The sequence below is a fragment of the Lolium rigidum genome, chromosome 5 (genome assembly GCF_022539505.1).
Source record: "Lolium rigidum isolate FL_2022 chromosome 5, APGP_CSIRO_Lrig_0.1, whole genome shotgun sequence".
NCBI lineage: Eukaryota > Viridiplantae > Streptophyta > Magnoliopsida > Poales > Poaceae > Lolium > Lolium rigidum.
In genome coordinates, this window is record NC_061512.1 from 122,877,957 (window position 1) to 122,890,923 (window position 12,967).

The 12,967-nt window shown below is 43.8% G+C and overlaps 1 protein-coding gene and 3 long non-coding RNA genes across 4 annotated transcripts; 1 reads left to right on the plus strand and 3 right to left on the minus strand.

Annotated features, from left to right (window-relative positions):
* Positions 1-3,171: 3,171 nt before the first annotated feature.
* Positions 3,172-3,641, minus strand: LOC124651814. The gene is made up of 3 exons (XR_006987508.1): positions 3,537-3,641; positions 3,290-3,447; positions 3,172-3,183 (listed from the first exon to the last, which is right to left on the minus strand). It is a non-coding gene; the product is annotated as an uncharacterized LOC124651814 (long non-coding RNA).
* Positions 3,642-4,668: 1,027 nt separating this feature from the next.
* Positions 4,669-5,348, minus strand: LOC124651812. The gene is made up of 3 exons (XR_006987506.1): positions 5,064-5,348; positions 4,790-4,933; positions 4,669-4,706 (listed from the first exon to the last, which is right to left on the minus strand). It is a non-coding gene; the product is annotated as an uncharacterized LOC124651812 (long non-coding RNA).
* Positions 5,349-7,026: 1,678 nt separating this feature from the next.
* Positions 7,027-7,976, minus strand: LOC124651588. Its single transcript, XR_006987457.1, has 3 exons — positions 7,650-7,976; positions 7,461-7,536; positions 7,027-7,092 (listed from the first exon to the last, which is right to left on the minus strand). It is a non-coding gene; the product is annotated as an uncharacterized LOC124651588 (long non-coding RNA).
* An 804-nt stretch (positions 7,977-8,780) lies between these two features.
* LOC124656341 lies at positions 8,781-10,582 on the plus strand. The gene is made up of 3 exons (XM_047195103.1): positions 8,781-9,155; positions 9,370-9,599; positions 9,699-10,582. The coding sequence occupies exons 1-3, from the start codon at positions 8,781-8,783 to the stop codon at positions 9,895-9,897; spliced, it is 804 nt and encodes a 267-aa protein (XP_047051059.1). The 3' UTR covers positions 9,898-10,582.
* The last annotated feature ends 2,385 nt before the right edge of the window (positions 10,583-12,967 follow it).

Consider the following 12,967-nt stretch of genomic DNA (forward strand, 5'->3'; position numbering starts at 1 on the left):
CTGAAACTTAACAATAACTAATAGCATACAACCTTCCAAATAATAAAGCCACAATTTAATCTATGGAGATTTTTTTCTTGGGGAAAACAGAGTTACTTTAAATTCTTCACTTCCTTAAGAAAAGTGTGCTATTACCAACCAAACATAGAATATTTAAAGGCATCCATAAAAAAAATATGCAGCTTCCCTGAGTCGGCGCTCCTCCTCCCGTTTCTTCATCTTGAGAGCTCACCCCATTGCAGTACACACAGAAACAACAAGTAGAAAATCAGGCAACAAAATTAGGTAGATATAAAACCCTAATCCGAAACAAGGATAGTAAAAGATATGATATTTATAACACCCCAGAAAACACATTAAGGTCAGGAGAGGCACAAAACTTGACATAGCCGAATGAGCGCCAGAGAAGAGCAAACACATGAGCATAGAAATGAAGCAACCTCGTGAAAATCGTACAACACAGCCACCAATGACTCTAGGATGAACCAAGTACACGAGACAATTTTTAGTGGCTACCACACTAAACATCAACAACTATTTCACTAAATCAATTATGATAAATAACAACAAGCACACATATGTACAAATGAGCCAAGCATGAATAATCTTTAGGATGAACCAATACAGATCGAAATGTTATTGGAGAAGCTGATGTACCTTCATATTCACTAACCTAACTCCCAAAATTAACTTTTTCCTGTGAGAAACTCCCAAAATTGACTAACCAGCAAATTCAGTCCACTCAATGCACATAAAAAATTTCTGTCCACTTGCTTGGTCACAATAATCAGCAAGAATCATGTTCCATTATTGCACCAATAGCTGGCAACTCCATAGGATGACTAAAAAAGGGAAGCATGTGTTCTTTCAAAGAATTTTCTAGGTAACTTTAGGTTTTAAACGAAATGGGTGCCTAGAGACCTCTATGTATGTATAGCAAACACTGTCATCTTCCTTAGAAGCAGGAACAAATTAATTGAGGAATGGGTGAGATTTTAGCACTTGCTCTATTATTATGCCTTGGCAGGACATACCAAAGTAATTCCTGGTTTCGATCAAAGTATATACCTTATGAACTTACATAAGTCATTATAAAATGAACCCGGAGACTTAAGAAAAAGTATATTCACATAATTGTTGATCTTGCTTAAAAAAGTGAAAAGTAATACCACCAGAAGTATTAATTGGGAGGTCACCTCTGTTGTCTCACACGCTACCAAAGCTTATAATAAGAATATGCCTATGCTCTAGAGGAATCGTGGAGCACAGGACATGAGGAGACAAATAGGAGTTGGCGGAGAACAAGATCATACCACTCACACCATCAATAGATGTCCTTCCCCGTTTTAGAACTCAGTTGGTAAAGCTAGCTTTGAGGAACCGGCGGGCTACACAGACATTTTAAGTACAAGTTAGTATTGTTTTCCCAGTGTACTGCACAATTAACACAAGGCAAAATATGCATACCCATCAAGTGTAAATTGTTTTCTCCAAGAGATGACTCCGAGCAATGTTTGATATAGGTACTGTCTATCAATTATTAATGAATGCAAGTGAGTTTGAAAGCTGGAGCCAGAGACATGAATAAGCATCATTTTTTTAAGGGTGGCAGCTGCTATTCAGGAGCATAAATAAGTACCTATTATAAGAAAGAAAGTGCATCATAGATAGACCAGGCCTAATAAATGTACCATAGTGCAAGGATGTGCATCATAGATGACCCGGTGCGCGAAACCAACACAATATTGAAGCCATGGAGAAACACCAAATTGTACAATTAAATCATCAACTACGAAATTGTCCATCCTTGGACCTAGCTTGATTTTGAAGTTATTCTTGATGTCTCAAATTGTCATTGATTTCAGTCAACTCAAGCTACACATAACTAATCAAATTTCATAATTTTATTCCTAATCACCACATGACTAAGCTGCTCTCCCAGTCAACCATCAGGGATTGTTGAATAACACAATTGACTGCCAGAAACTGCAGGGATGGTTGTTTTATCTTAGTGAGTGCTTAGACATGTGGAATGGGGGACCAAAGAGTATATACTCTTAGCAGCGTGGTATAATAATACTGGCACATATTGGCGACTTTCAAACAAACATGAAAGAACATACAAATTCCAGATATTGTGTGCAAAATGACACTAATGAGTAACCGAAGTACGATCTGTGCATTTTATCCTACAGTACTAACTATTTTGCTATTGAATGAAACACTATACACAAGAGACATCCTCTGGTACCTCCTGGGGTGACCATGATAGTGCAATGGCACTATATCTAGATAGATATTTATATCCCCTTTTCCCACCCACATAAGGTACAGAAATATCATGCTGGCCAATGGCATCATATATGCTGAAAAAGTAACGAGCTATTTTAGTCAATTGGCCGCTCCGAAATAAAAGAAAATAAAAAAACTAGGAAAATGATTCAAATAGGCCGAATGAACCGAATAGCCAATAAACCAAACATGAAAGTGCAGAATCAAAGTATCCAAGTATCAGAAGTAATGAGCAGAGGAAGCATACCTTGAAGCATACTGAGTTTAAATCAAGAAACCAATTATAAAAGTGCAGAATCAAATAAAGGATGAGCTGAGTTTCATAGTCATGAAAATTGAACACACACATAGCACTCGTCCCGTCCCTATGCTATTATTTTAGGCTAATATCAGCATGCTATTTATCTCACGTGGAACATTATTCAGTCCAAACAGGTCTTGCTAATCATTTAGGTGCAACGGGAGAAAACAAAAGTGGTATAATCAACACAGCTAAAACTAAAGAACAATAATGCTTATAGAGCTAAGAATGGGTCTATAGAGTCCCGCTAATTATTCAACTACAAAGAGAAAAAATAACAGTGGCACAATACTCAGAACAAACCACATTCTGAAAATCATCATCTTTAAACAAAAATTTTCGTTGGTAGAACCAAAATGACAAGAATCTAAAGTGGTCATGTACATTCAGATACTAAAGGACGTCAAATTTAGCAAATACCGATGTCATGCCTAGCAACTGCAGCTAGCTCAACAACCGTGTAATGTCCTCGGTACCTCGACGCATCAATGGCATCATCTGTTTACGTACATACTGCAGCTCCGACTTTGTCAAACATCACAAACTCGGCTCCACCAGGTGTCATCGGATGCAAAGACGAAACACAATACCTGAAAAGGAAGTACCGAATAGAATTAGCCATATGATATCCAAGAAGCAAGGATTAAAGCTCATAGCTAGTATAAAACCGAAAGGAAAAAATGTAGGATCACTTACGCTAGATCAGCTTTAACAGAGTCGCATGTTGCGCCTGAGCATTGGTATTGGTAGCCATCATGCTTAGCAGACTTGTGAAATCGTTTGCATGAAGCAAACCACCAACGCTGGTCAGTACATATTATGTCAACTGTGACAGAACAGATAAACCTTTTGTCCTGCAGACAGCGCAGAAGGTAACATGAGCATGACAGTGAAACTATATAAGAATCCGCACGGAAGAGGTTTTGAAAGAATATGGGATCACCATATCAACGAAGGGATCAACCCCGTTGAGCTCTTTCATGGTCATCTCAATAGGATCCGCATAGACATGGGTTGGAAGGGCATCCGGCCCCGTGGAGATATAGGCGATCGGAGGAGTAAGCCGGCCTCCAAGGCTGCAGCAAGGAATGCACAACCTTACATACCAAGTAGACAGAGCGAAGACCCTAGAACATAAGGAACAACACGAGGCTAAAAAATCTACCTTGCACGGAAGGAATTGACATCGAGTATATCCTCGTCAATGTACCAGACGACAGTGCGAGCTACCACTTAACCCTATAACACCTGCAGCAAAAACAAATCCAAAAAATGTAAGCACGAAACATGGACCGAATGAAACCATCTCATGAATGCAAAAGAAGGAAGCAAGTAGATGGATAACATACATGAAGAAATGATTTGCATAGCACTGAAAACACAAGGAGCATAAAGAATTGACAATTGTATTTACTATTGTAGCAATTACCACGATGTGACTTAGGAAATGTTCCCACAAAGATAGCAATAACTGGCTCTTTGTCACCCATGGCACGAACCGCGTCGGCATCAAATTCAACCGCCCTATCACCCCAGAGAACAATCCTCAGTTCAGCACCCCTAGGTATTGTTTTGCATCAAATAATTAGACACCTTAGTTATAGATAATGACAATCTGCACAAAGGAAAAGAGGTAACAATTGGCAGCACTTACAGCAAGTCCGTAAGTATAACCGTCCTCGTGTTAGAACCCGCATGTCCGGTACATAGACCGAACAACGACTAAGTCCGAAACATGAGAGATCTTTCCAATAACATCTGCAGCAAAACAAATTCGATGGTAGAAAACGAGACAGGAAAACCAAACAGGGACATGACAAGCGTATGAAGAGAACTAACCAATGAAGCGTGTAGGAGGCCCACTGGGATCGGGGATATCGGCAAACGAAGTCGGGTTGTAGGTGCAGAATGGATAACCATCTTCCAACCCGGGCCTCTCCTCAACAATGGTAAACTTAGTGAGCCGAACCATGAAAGGGCTCTCTACGGGCCCGAAATTTGTCTTGGACGGGTTGCACAGGAATTTCACGATAACAAAAACCTTCCCCTCTTGCAGCACATCCTTGAGGCGCTCAGAGGTGGCTGGAGGGAGCTGACCGTACATATGGCTTCCCTATAAAAAAAAACACAACAACTGCATGATTGGTACAAAGCGAAGCAAGGAAGAAGAAAAAAAAGAGCAAGTGTAGCACCAACCTGCTCATCAATCAGAACAAGATCAGTGTGTTTGATAGGACCCTCTTCGGTCCCTCCACGGTAGTGCCACATGCGGGAAACAAGAACACATATGGTCCACTAACGGCTATCCTTGTGAATCTCAGAAAGCAGGTTGATCGGCATCTGAAATAGCACAAGAAAGACAATTAGAACAAGCAAGAGAGACCAGGCAAAATAGATCTTAATAGGTAGCAACGTAAAGGAAGACAAAAGTAATTCGTAGGCAAAGCAGATGCAATCTCATGGCCTTCACCTGCGAGAAAACAAGAGCGGGTGGAGAAAGCACACACTTGCAAAAGACGCACATCACACACGGTGCGGCAAAACAATGCTACCACATACAAGCAAAACGCGGCATTTAGCCACTCTGCAGGAAAGGCACCAGCAAATGCCCATGGTAGATACCTCGAAAAAGGCTAGTCCGAACTAAAAATATTGGTAAGAAAGTACATATAATGCAGATAACTAAGTTATAACCAGGAGCTCAAAATCCTGCACAAAACCATAGCATATAGTGAGTAATTAACATAGAGAGCAGGGCGAGGTGCCGAAGGGACCGTGTGATCTGCGAGCACATTGGTAGCAGGCAATCCAACCACTCTAGATCTTCTGGAACGACCAGGACAATGACCAACCTTAATGATGGGCGTAGCGCATGGACACAGCACAAGAGCAGCGAGAAAGTAGGGGCACACGGAACCACATGAAAGCACAGCAGACATCGGTAACACAAACAAAGAACAACTGTAACCAGAAACACATAATATCATAATTTTTTTGAAACCATAGACCCTAATACCGTGATAAACACAACTGGTTAGCCAACAAACTCACTAAGCAGAACGAACAGGTTCCACCAAATCAATACCATCTACAAAGCAAGAGACATCCTAGAGATGACATCAGTTAACATACAACCCCCCTAAACCTTTTTTAGTTATCAGTTTAGGGTGATTCCACAAAACCTGACAATGGAAGAACCAAACAACCGCACAAGAAAAACCACCGGAAAAAAGAACACGGTTTTTACCCATGAAAATAAATGTAGGAACAAAATTCTGGTACTGAATTCAAAAAAGCGATATAAGGGTTTGAGAGATATACCAATTTCCTAAAATGAAAAATTATAAGCCCAGAAATAGCCTGAAGGGAGGAGCAAAAACAGGCTATGGTGGAGCAAAAACCGAAGAGGAAAATCAGCTCATAAGACCTTCTCACATGGACAAAGATGTGATGCACAAGTAAAAACCTATACCGGTGCCACATATAGATGGTGTTCCTAGCATGCGGCTTACAGTTTACAAATCCATGTTATTATTTTATTTTTTTCGTGACATCCATGCAGCTACGCCATCACTATTTTAAGGAATTATTACATTCTAGAGCCCCAACAATGCATCAGGGTACGCCTGCCATAAGATCAGCACAAGAGGCTGCTAACAAACACAACAGAAAATCCAGGATAATTATCTCATCACTTATTACGTTTGGTCCAATACAACCAGCATTTACAGAACCTACACATAACGAACCGACGCCATAAGACGTGAGCGCAAAAATGCCAATCAAGGGCTGGCTGCCCACCAAGAGGTCCGGAACTTACAGAAGTAAGACGCATAGTATCTCTCTCCAGGGTACTCATTCTATGAGCTGCACACGCTACGACAACAACAGTAAATCGCAGAGAACTCTATACGCTAACATGCACAACAGAAAATCCAGGATAATTATCTCATCACTTATTACGTTTGGTCCAATACAACCAGCATTTACAGAACCTACACATAACGAACCGACGCCATAAGACGTGAGCGCAAAAATGCCAATCAAAGGCCGGCTGCCCACCAAGAGGTCCGGAACTTACAGAAGTAAGACGCATAGTATCTCTCTCCAGGGTACTCATTCTATGAGCTGCACACGCTGCGACAACAATAGTAAATCGCAGAGAACTTCTATACGCTAACATGCAGTCACCTCACACAGGTAAAACAAGGCCGGCAGAGCACATCGTTCTGCAAGGGTCTCTAAAATCGGAATAACAACGGACACAAGGGTGCACATCCTTTCAAGATTCGCAATATAACATGAAAGAATATAACAATTAAATAAAGATACACAACAAACGGACATATTCCGCAGGATAAAGAGAAAGATAAGTACACGAATTAGGGAACAGGAGTTGAGCATACAAAGTTTACAGGCAAATAGAAACAAACCTTGACATGAGCAGACAACACAGCACAGTCACACCTGATTCTTGTGAAATCCTCAGAAACCAGGACCTGCACAAATACGGACGTCCGATTTTTAGGCTACCGAGACAACCTGATCAATCGACTGCATAAATCTTCTTCTTAAATCATGTATCCACGGTAAATACAACTGTACTGCTAAGTAGTACTCTCAGTGATCTATACAAAGTGTCTTGAATTTAGTTTCGTCTTAGGCTAAAGTACGAAGTGCAGAGCAATACATATTTCCCTTGTTTTTTAGATTAAAAGGAAAAAGAGCATATTAGGCCAGCCATGCCGTTTGGGATGTGAGCAAGAACCGGGTGACAGTTAAGTGGTTGGTACTCCAAACTCCAAACGTATTCTCGCCAAATTCCTATACAGGAGAATCTACACAGAAAATGGGGCAAAGGAAGCACCTTTTTTTTTTCTCTCAGCACAGAAGAGGCAGCCCCCAATAATCTTCAGAAGCAGTCAGCGGCCGGACCAAAGAACCTACATATACCAAAAAAACGAAGGAACCAAAACGAAATCAGCACGCAGGCATTTTGTCGAACATGCAAGGCACAAGTAGGGAAATTGTAAACAGCACATGAGAAAACGCATACCAAGCCAACCGACCAGAACACGCAGATCGACAAGATCGATAAAGAAACGTCGCTTGAAGGTTGATCTACACAGATTGCAGAGCAGATGAAACACGAGCACGCCGCCGGTCGCCCTCCATCACTGCGCCTCCCTCCTGCGGGCCGGCCGCACCTGCTCCGCCCCTGCCACCCGCTCCTCCTCTCCTCCTCCCGCGTCCACTACCTCCTCCGGGGCCTCCATGGCGGCGGAGTCGCTCCGTTGCTTGCTCTTCTTTGCCCGACGCCGCTACGCCCAGCTCAATGGAGGCCGGGACTGACCAGGAGACGGAGGCGGAAGCCTGGCGACCGGCGCAGCTCCGCCTCCATCCTCCGCACGCCGTCGTCGCCGTCGCCAACCCACCACCGCGCCCTCGACTCGCGACACATAGCAGCCGCCCTTCGCCGCACCGGCCCAGCCCCATCGCGCCGCTGCATCGTCGAGCCGCCTCTATTCCCCGCCAGCCTCCACTCCCGGCCGAGGCCGAGAAGGAGGAGGAGACGCGAGGATTGGGGCTCCCGCGATCTAGGGTTTTCACTGCCCCACGCGCGCAGGAGAGGAGGCGATGATTGGGGGAGGAGAGGCCAATCCCGATCTAGGGTTTTCACCACTCCACGGAACAACGAATGGAACGAGCTACACGGAGGAGCGCCCGCTGCTGCCTCTGGCTATCGGTCCTACACGAAAACGGGCCCAGACGTCATAGACCGTGAACGAGCTGTGGCATGTAAAAGAAAATTTACCGCATCCGACGGCTGTGGTGAAAAGCGGGATTGGAATTTACTGTAGCTGGTGAAACGGACGGATCAGATCATTTTGCCCCTCTCAGCCCCCCTGGATGGCTGGGTAGTCTTGGAACATTTATAGGAAGAATGAGCTTTATTTACATACGCATGCATAGCTGCAGGTGGAACCTTAACTCTATTTCCATCATTGAACACAACACTCTCCAAACTAAAGAGTTAAATTCATCAGCGGTCACCGAACTTGTCGAGCAAAATCAGTTTGGTCATCGTACTATGGAAATACAAATTTACAGTCATTAAATACGCGTCGGAGCTTCACACACGGTCACCGCTCCTAGCGTAGCGCTGTATTGGACGATGTGGCGTTGAATGAGACCCAGTGTTAGGCCGCGTTGTTTTGCAAACAAGACCTCAATTAAAACACAGCAGCAGCCAACACCATCCCTCGTTATCTCCCACCCATTGGAGTCCCCAGTGACTCCTGTCGGCTCGTCCTCCATACCAGGAAGACGACTCCCCCAACCACCTCATGCTTCTGGACGCCGTCCTTCTGCTTCCTCCGCGTCTGGCAGCGGCGGCCGCCGTCGAGGGCGGTGCCTTCCGGCCGTCCTCCGTGTCCATCTTCCGTTCGGTGCCGCAACAGGTCAAGGTCAACCGCGCCCGGTGCTTGCCGCAGCGTCCGTGCCCACCAAGACCTGCGTCGATGAGGTGCACATATACAGCCTTGCCGACAACGGGCAGAAGGTCAGCGCCGATGTGCTCACTTTTCTTTCATCTGGAAATTGCAGTGAGCAACTGCTAATGAACTTTCTTTCATCTGAAAACTACACTGCGCACCTGCACTTATTTGACCTTTTGTGATTTACTTTTGCCGTGAAAATATGTTAAGTTATCTCTCAGATATACTCCAGGATTGTATCTAATATCTCTATTACAATCGAATTTGGGGAAGGAACAGCAAAACAATTACAGGCCAGGGGCCGGAGAGCAGAGAGAGAGAGAGCTAAGGCTTGGCCGAAGCCGCCAACTGTTCGCCACCCATTCTTCCTGTCGACCCAATACTTGTAGAGTCCTCCAATCCCAGGCCGCCAGCTCACTTGTGGGCCCACGTACTTGCTGGATAACGAGTGCTCTCCTGTCGATCACGGCGTTCACGCACTGCCGCTGCAGATGGTTCCTTGTTGGCAGGTACGTTGCTAACAAAATAAATCAAGTTCAGGCATTAGAGTATTAGGCCATATTTCTTTCACTTCAGCTCTAAAATGTATGCATTGCCATCTTATGCAGGGCCAAATATAATCATTCTACAAGGCAGTGGTTCATCACAAACAAATGTACTATGCCTGACTGGTCTTTTCGGCCTGCCAATACTAATTCATATGAGGATGTTTTGCTCTATATTGCACCCCTATATTTAGACGAAACTTATTTCACTTCAACACTGAATTCTAATGGAATTGTATGGTGTGAGCCTAGATTGCTCTAGCTATTTATGTCTGATTGGTCTTTGTTTCTAACTATATAAGAGCTTTTTGTTTATCTCTATTTTAAAATATGTATAGAATTTTAATTTGCTCTAGATTGCTATCTCTATTTCAAAATATGTATAGCATTTTAATTTGCTCTAGATTGCTCCCCTGCTCTTAACAATACAAATTCGGTTCAGTTTGTCATGTATTGCATTTGGTTTTTTCCTCTTCATTGTACTTGCCAACACCTATTCGTGCATTTGAGATCAGGTATAAATTAGCAGCCTTAACTTTGTCCAACTATATTATGTTAATATGTATTGGCTCACTGCATACCGTGCTGATGCCAGGTTCGTCGATACATCAGTCTTCTATCTTAAACTGCATCCATGATATAATATTAGTTACCTGATAGAACGTGAATCAATTTGGCTTCCAGCTATCTGAATTGTGTACTATTACTCCGCACTTCCCTGCTACACATGTATCTGAATACTAGCTGTGCATTGGAGCAGCACAGCAGTGGCAGATGATTTGAGTATTAGTTCATGAGGTAAGATTTTGTAAGCAAGACATTACGTTTTTGTTTTTCTCAAGCAGATGATTTGAGTGTTGTTCAGCTAAATATTTATCTGCTTTGAGAGTCCTACAGTGTCTTCCTCCTTTCCTCCGGGGCGGCGCTGGGACGCGGCGGAACGGAGCCACGGCGGCACGGTGAGCTAGGGTTAGCAATGGGGGCACAAGCAGGTGCAGGGGGGCGTCGAGAAGTAGGAAAACCGGAGGAGCAGGTTGAGGCGGAGCCTCGCCGGATATCGGCGGCGGCGGGGGCGGCTGGCATCGGCCGGGACGGCAGCAGGCGGCTGCGCGGGCTCATCGCCAAGAGGAGATTGCTAGGCAGCCAGGAAGGGGATTGCAGTTTTGCAAAAACGCCCTCCTCTAGCTGGGTATTCTTATTTCCGTGTCAAGCTAGCTGACAGTGGGCCTGCAGCTCGCCACATCAGCAAATACGACGGTACGTTGCGAGCGGTGACCGTGTGTGAAGCTTTAACGCGTATTCAGTGACCGTGAATTTGTATTCCTGTTGTACAATGACCAAACTGATTTTGCTCAACAAGTTTGATGGCTACTGGTGGATTTAACTCTAAACTAAACTAGATAGGTCCAAGAAGTGAGCCTAGCTCACTGTAGGATGTACAACCCAGCCACCCAGCCACCCAGGTTCAAGTCTCCACGGACGTAGATTTGGGTTCTTATTATTTCACACAAAAAAACACTGTAGGGGCTTCCCGTATTCCTTTCAAAAAAAAAAAGATAGGTCCGGTAAACTGAAAATAAGATACACTAGCAAAGTCTTGTAGATGTGATACATTGCAAACGTATCTATAATTTTTTGATGCTCCATGCTTGTTTTACACCAATTGTTATATGTTGTGTTTACACTTCATGGCATTTTATGCATTTTTTGGAACAAATCTATTAATAAGATGCCACAGTGTCAGTTCCTTTTTTCTGCTAGTTTTGTACTTCAGAAAAGTTGTTCTGAAAATATTCTCGGAATTACATGAAACAAAAGCCGAAGTTTCTATTTTTATGTCACGAAGACGGAGTCCAAAGTGGAGACGGAGAAGAGCCGGGAGACGGCCACACCACCCCTAGGCGCGGGCCCCCTGGCCGCGCCTAGGCATGGTGTGGGCCCCCCGGGTGCCCAACGACATCGCCCTTTCGCCTCTATATTGCTCCCGACGCGAAAACCCTAAATCAATCAGCCTCCATCCACGAAAATTTCCGTAGCTCCGCCGTCTTCAAAGACAAGTTTCGGGGGACAGGAATCTCTGTTCCGGAACCCTGCCGGGACGGGGAATTGACCCCGGAGCCATCTCCATCGACTCCACCGCCATCTTCATCGCTGTTGCTGACTCTCATGATGAGGAGGGAGTAGTTCTCCCCCGAGGCTGAGGGCTTTACCGATAGCTATGTGGTTTATCTCTCTCTCGCATGGTGTGATCTTTATGTGATCGTGAGCTTTGTAATCTAGCTGAATAAGTAGATGTTACTTTTCATATATTATGCTACTCAAGTGGTTTTATTAATGTGATCTCCGGAGACACCTTGTCCCATGGTGTGAAGGTGACAGTGTGCGCACCGTGTGTGGCTCTTAGGCTAAAGATTACATAAATACTTATCATGAGTTATAATTTGTGTTGGATTTCTCTACGAAATTGTGGTGTTTGTTAGTACTATCTTTGGATGCTCAAAGTGACAGAGTGGGATGTCCCTAGGTTTGGAATGCGAACTTTAAGGTGTTCTTTTGCAGCCTACGCGGTGAATTGGTGTTCGTTATCCAACCGGAGAGTGGTTCAGAGTAGCATAATAAAGAGAAGATATTTATGTATTCAATTATGATACCATTGTTGAGAGTGTACACTAGTGAAAGTAAGATCCCTAGGCCTTATTTTCTAAGCATTGAAACACCGTTTAGAACCAGTTTTGCTACGTGTTTGCTAGCTGCCATTTTTATGTCAGAATGCAATTACCACTTATAATCATCCATATTACTTGTATTTCACTATCTCTTCGCCGAACTAGTGCACCTATACACCTGACAAGTGTATTGGGTGTGTTGGGGACACAAGAGACTTCTTGTATCTTAATTGAAGGGTTTCTTGAGAGGGATATCTTCAACCTCTACCTCCCTGAGTTCGATAAACCTTGGGTGATTCACTTAAGGGAAAATTGCTGATGTTCTATAAACCTCTACACTTGGAGGCCCAACACTGTCTACAAGAATAGAAGCGTGCGTAGACATCAAGCTCTTTTCTGGCGCCGTTGCCGGGGAGGTAAGGTAAAAGGTACTCACATCCTCTGGGTACTAAGCTATCTTCTAGTACCGTTGCTGGTGTGTGAGTGCTCGAAGTTATTTCCTTTAGATTCTGCAATTATATCTTTTTGTTTCTTGTTTTTATTTTCACTAGTTAGGCTTAATGTAAAACAACAACAAAAATAGAGAGATTTATAGTATTTATCTTGAGTTAGAACATGAGGTGTTTGAAGAGAAAATTAAAAAACCTGTGGAACTTTATTTGCATG

Coding starts and splice junctions, on each gene's coding strand:
- LOC124656341 (XM_047195103.1), top strand. CDS start 8,781: ATGAGACCCAGTGTTAGGCCGCGTTGTTTTGCAAACAAGACCTCAATT. Junction 9,156..9,369: donor TTGCCGACAACGGGCAGAAG/GTCAGCGCCGAT, acceptor GGGAAGGAACAG/CAAAACAATTACAGGCCAGG. Junction 9,600..9,698: donor AGATGGTTCCTTGTTGGCAG/GTACGTTGCTAA, acceptor CATCTTATGCAG/GGCCAAATATAATCATTCTA.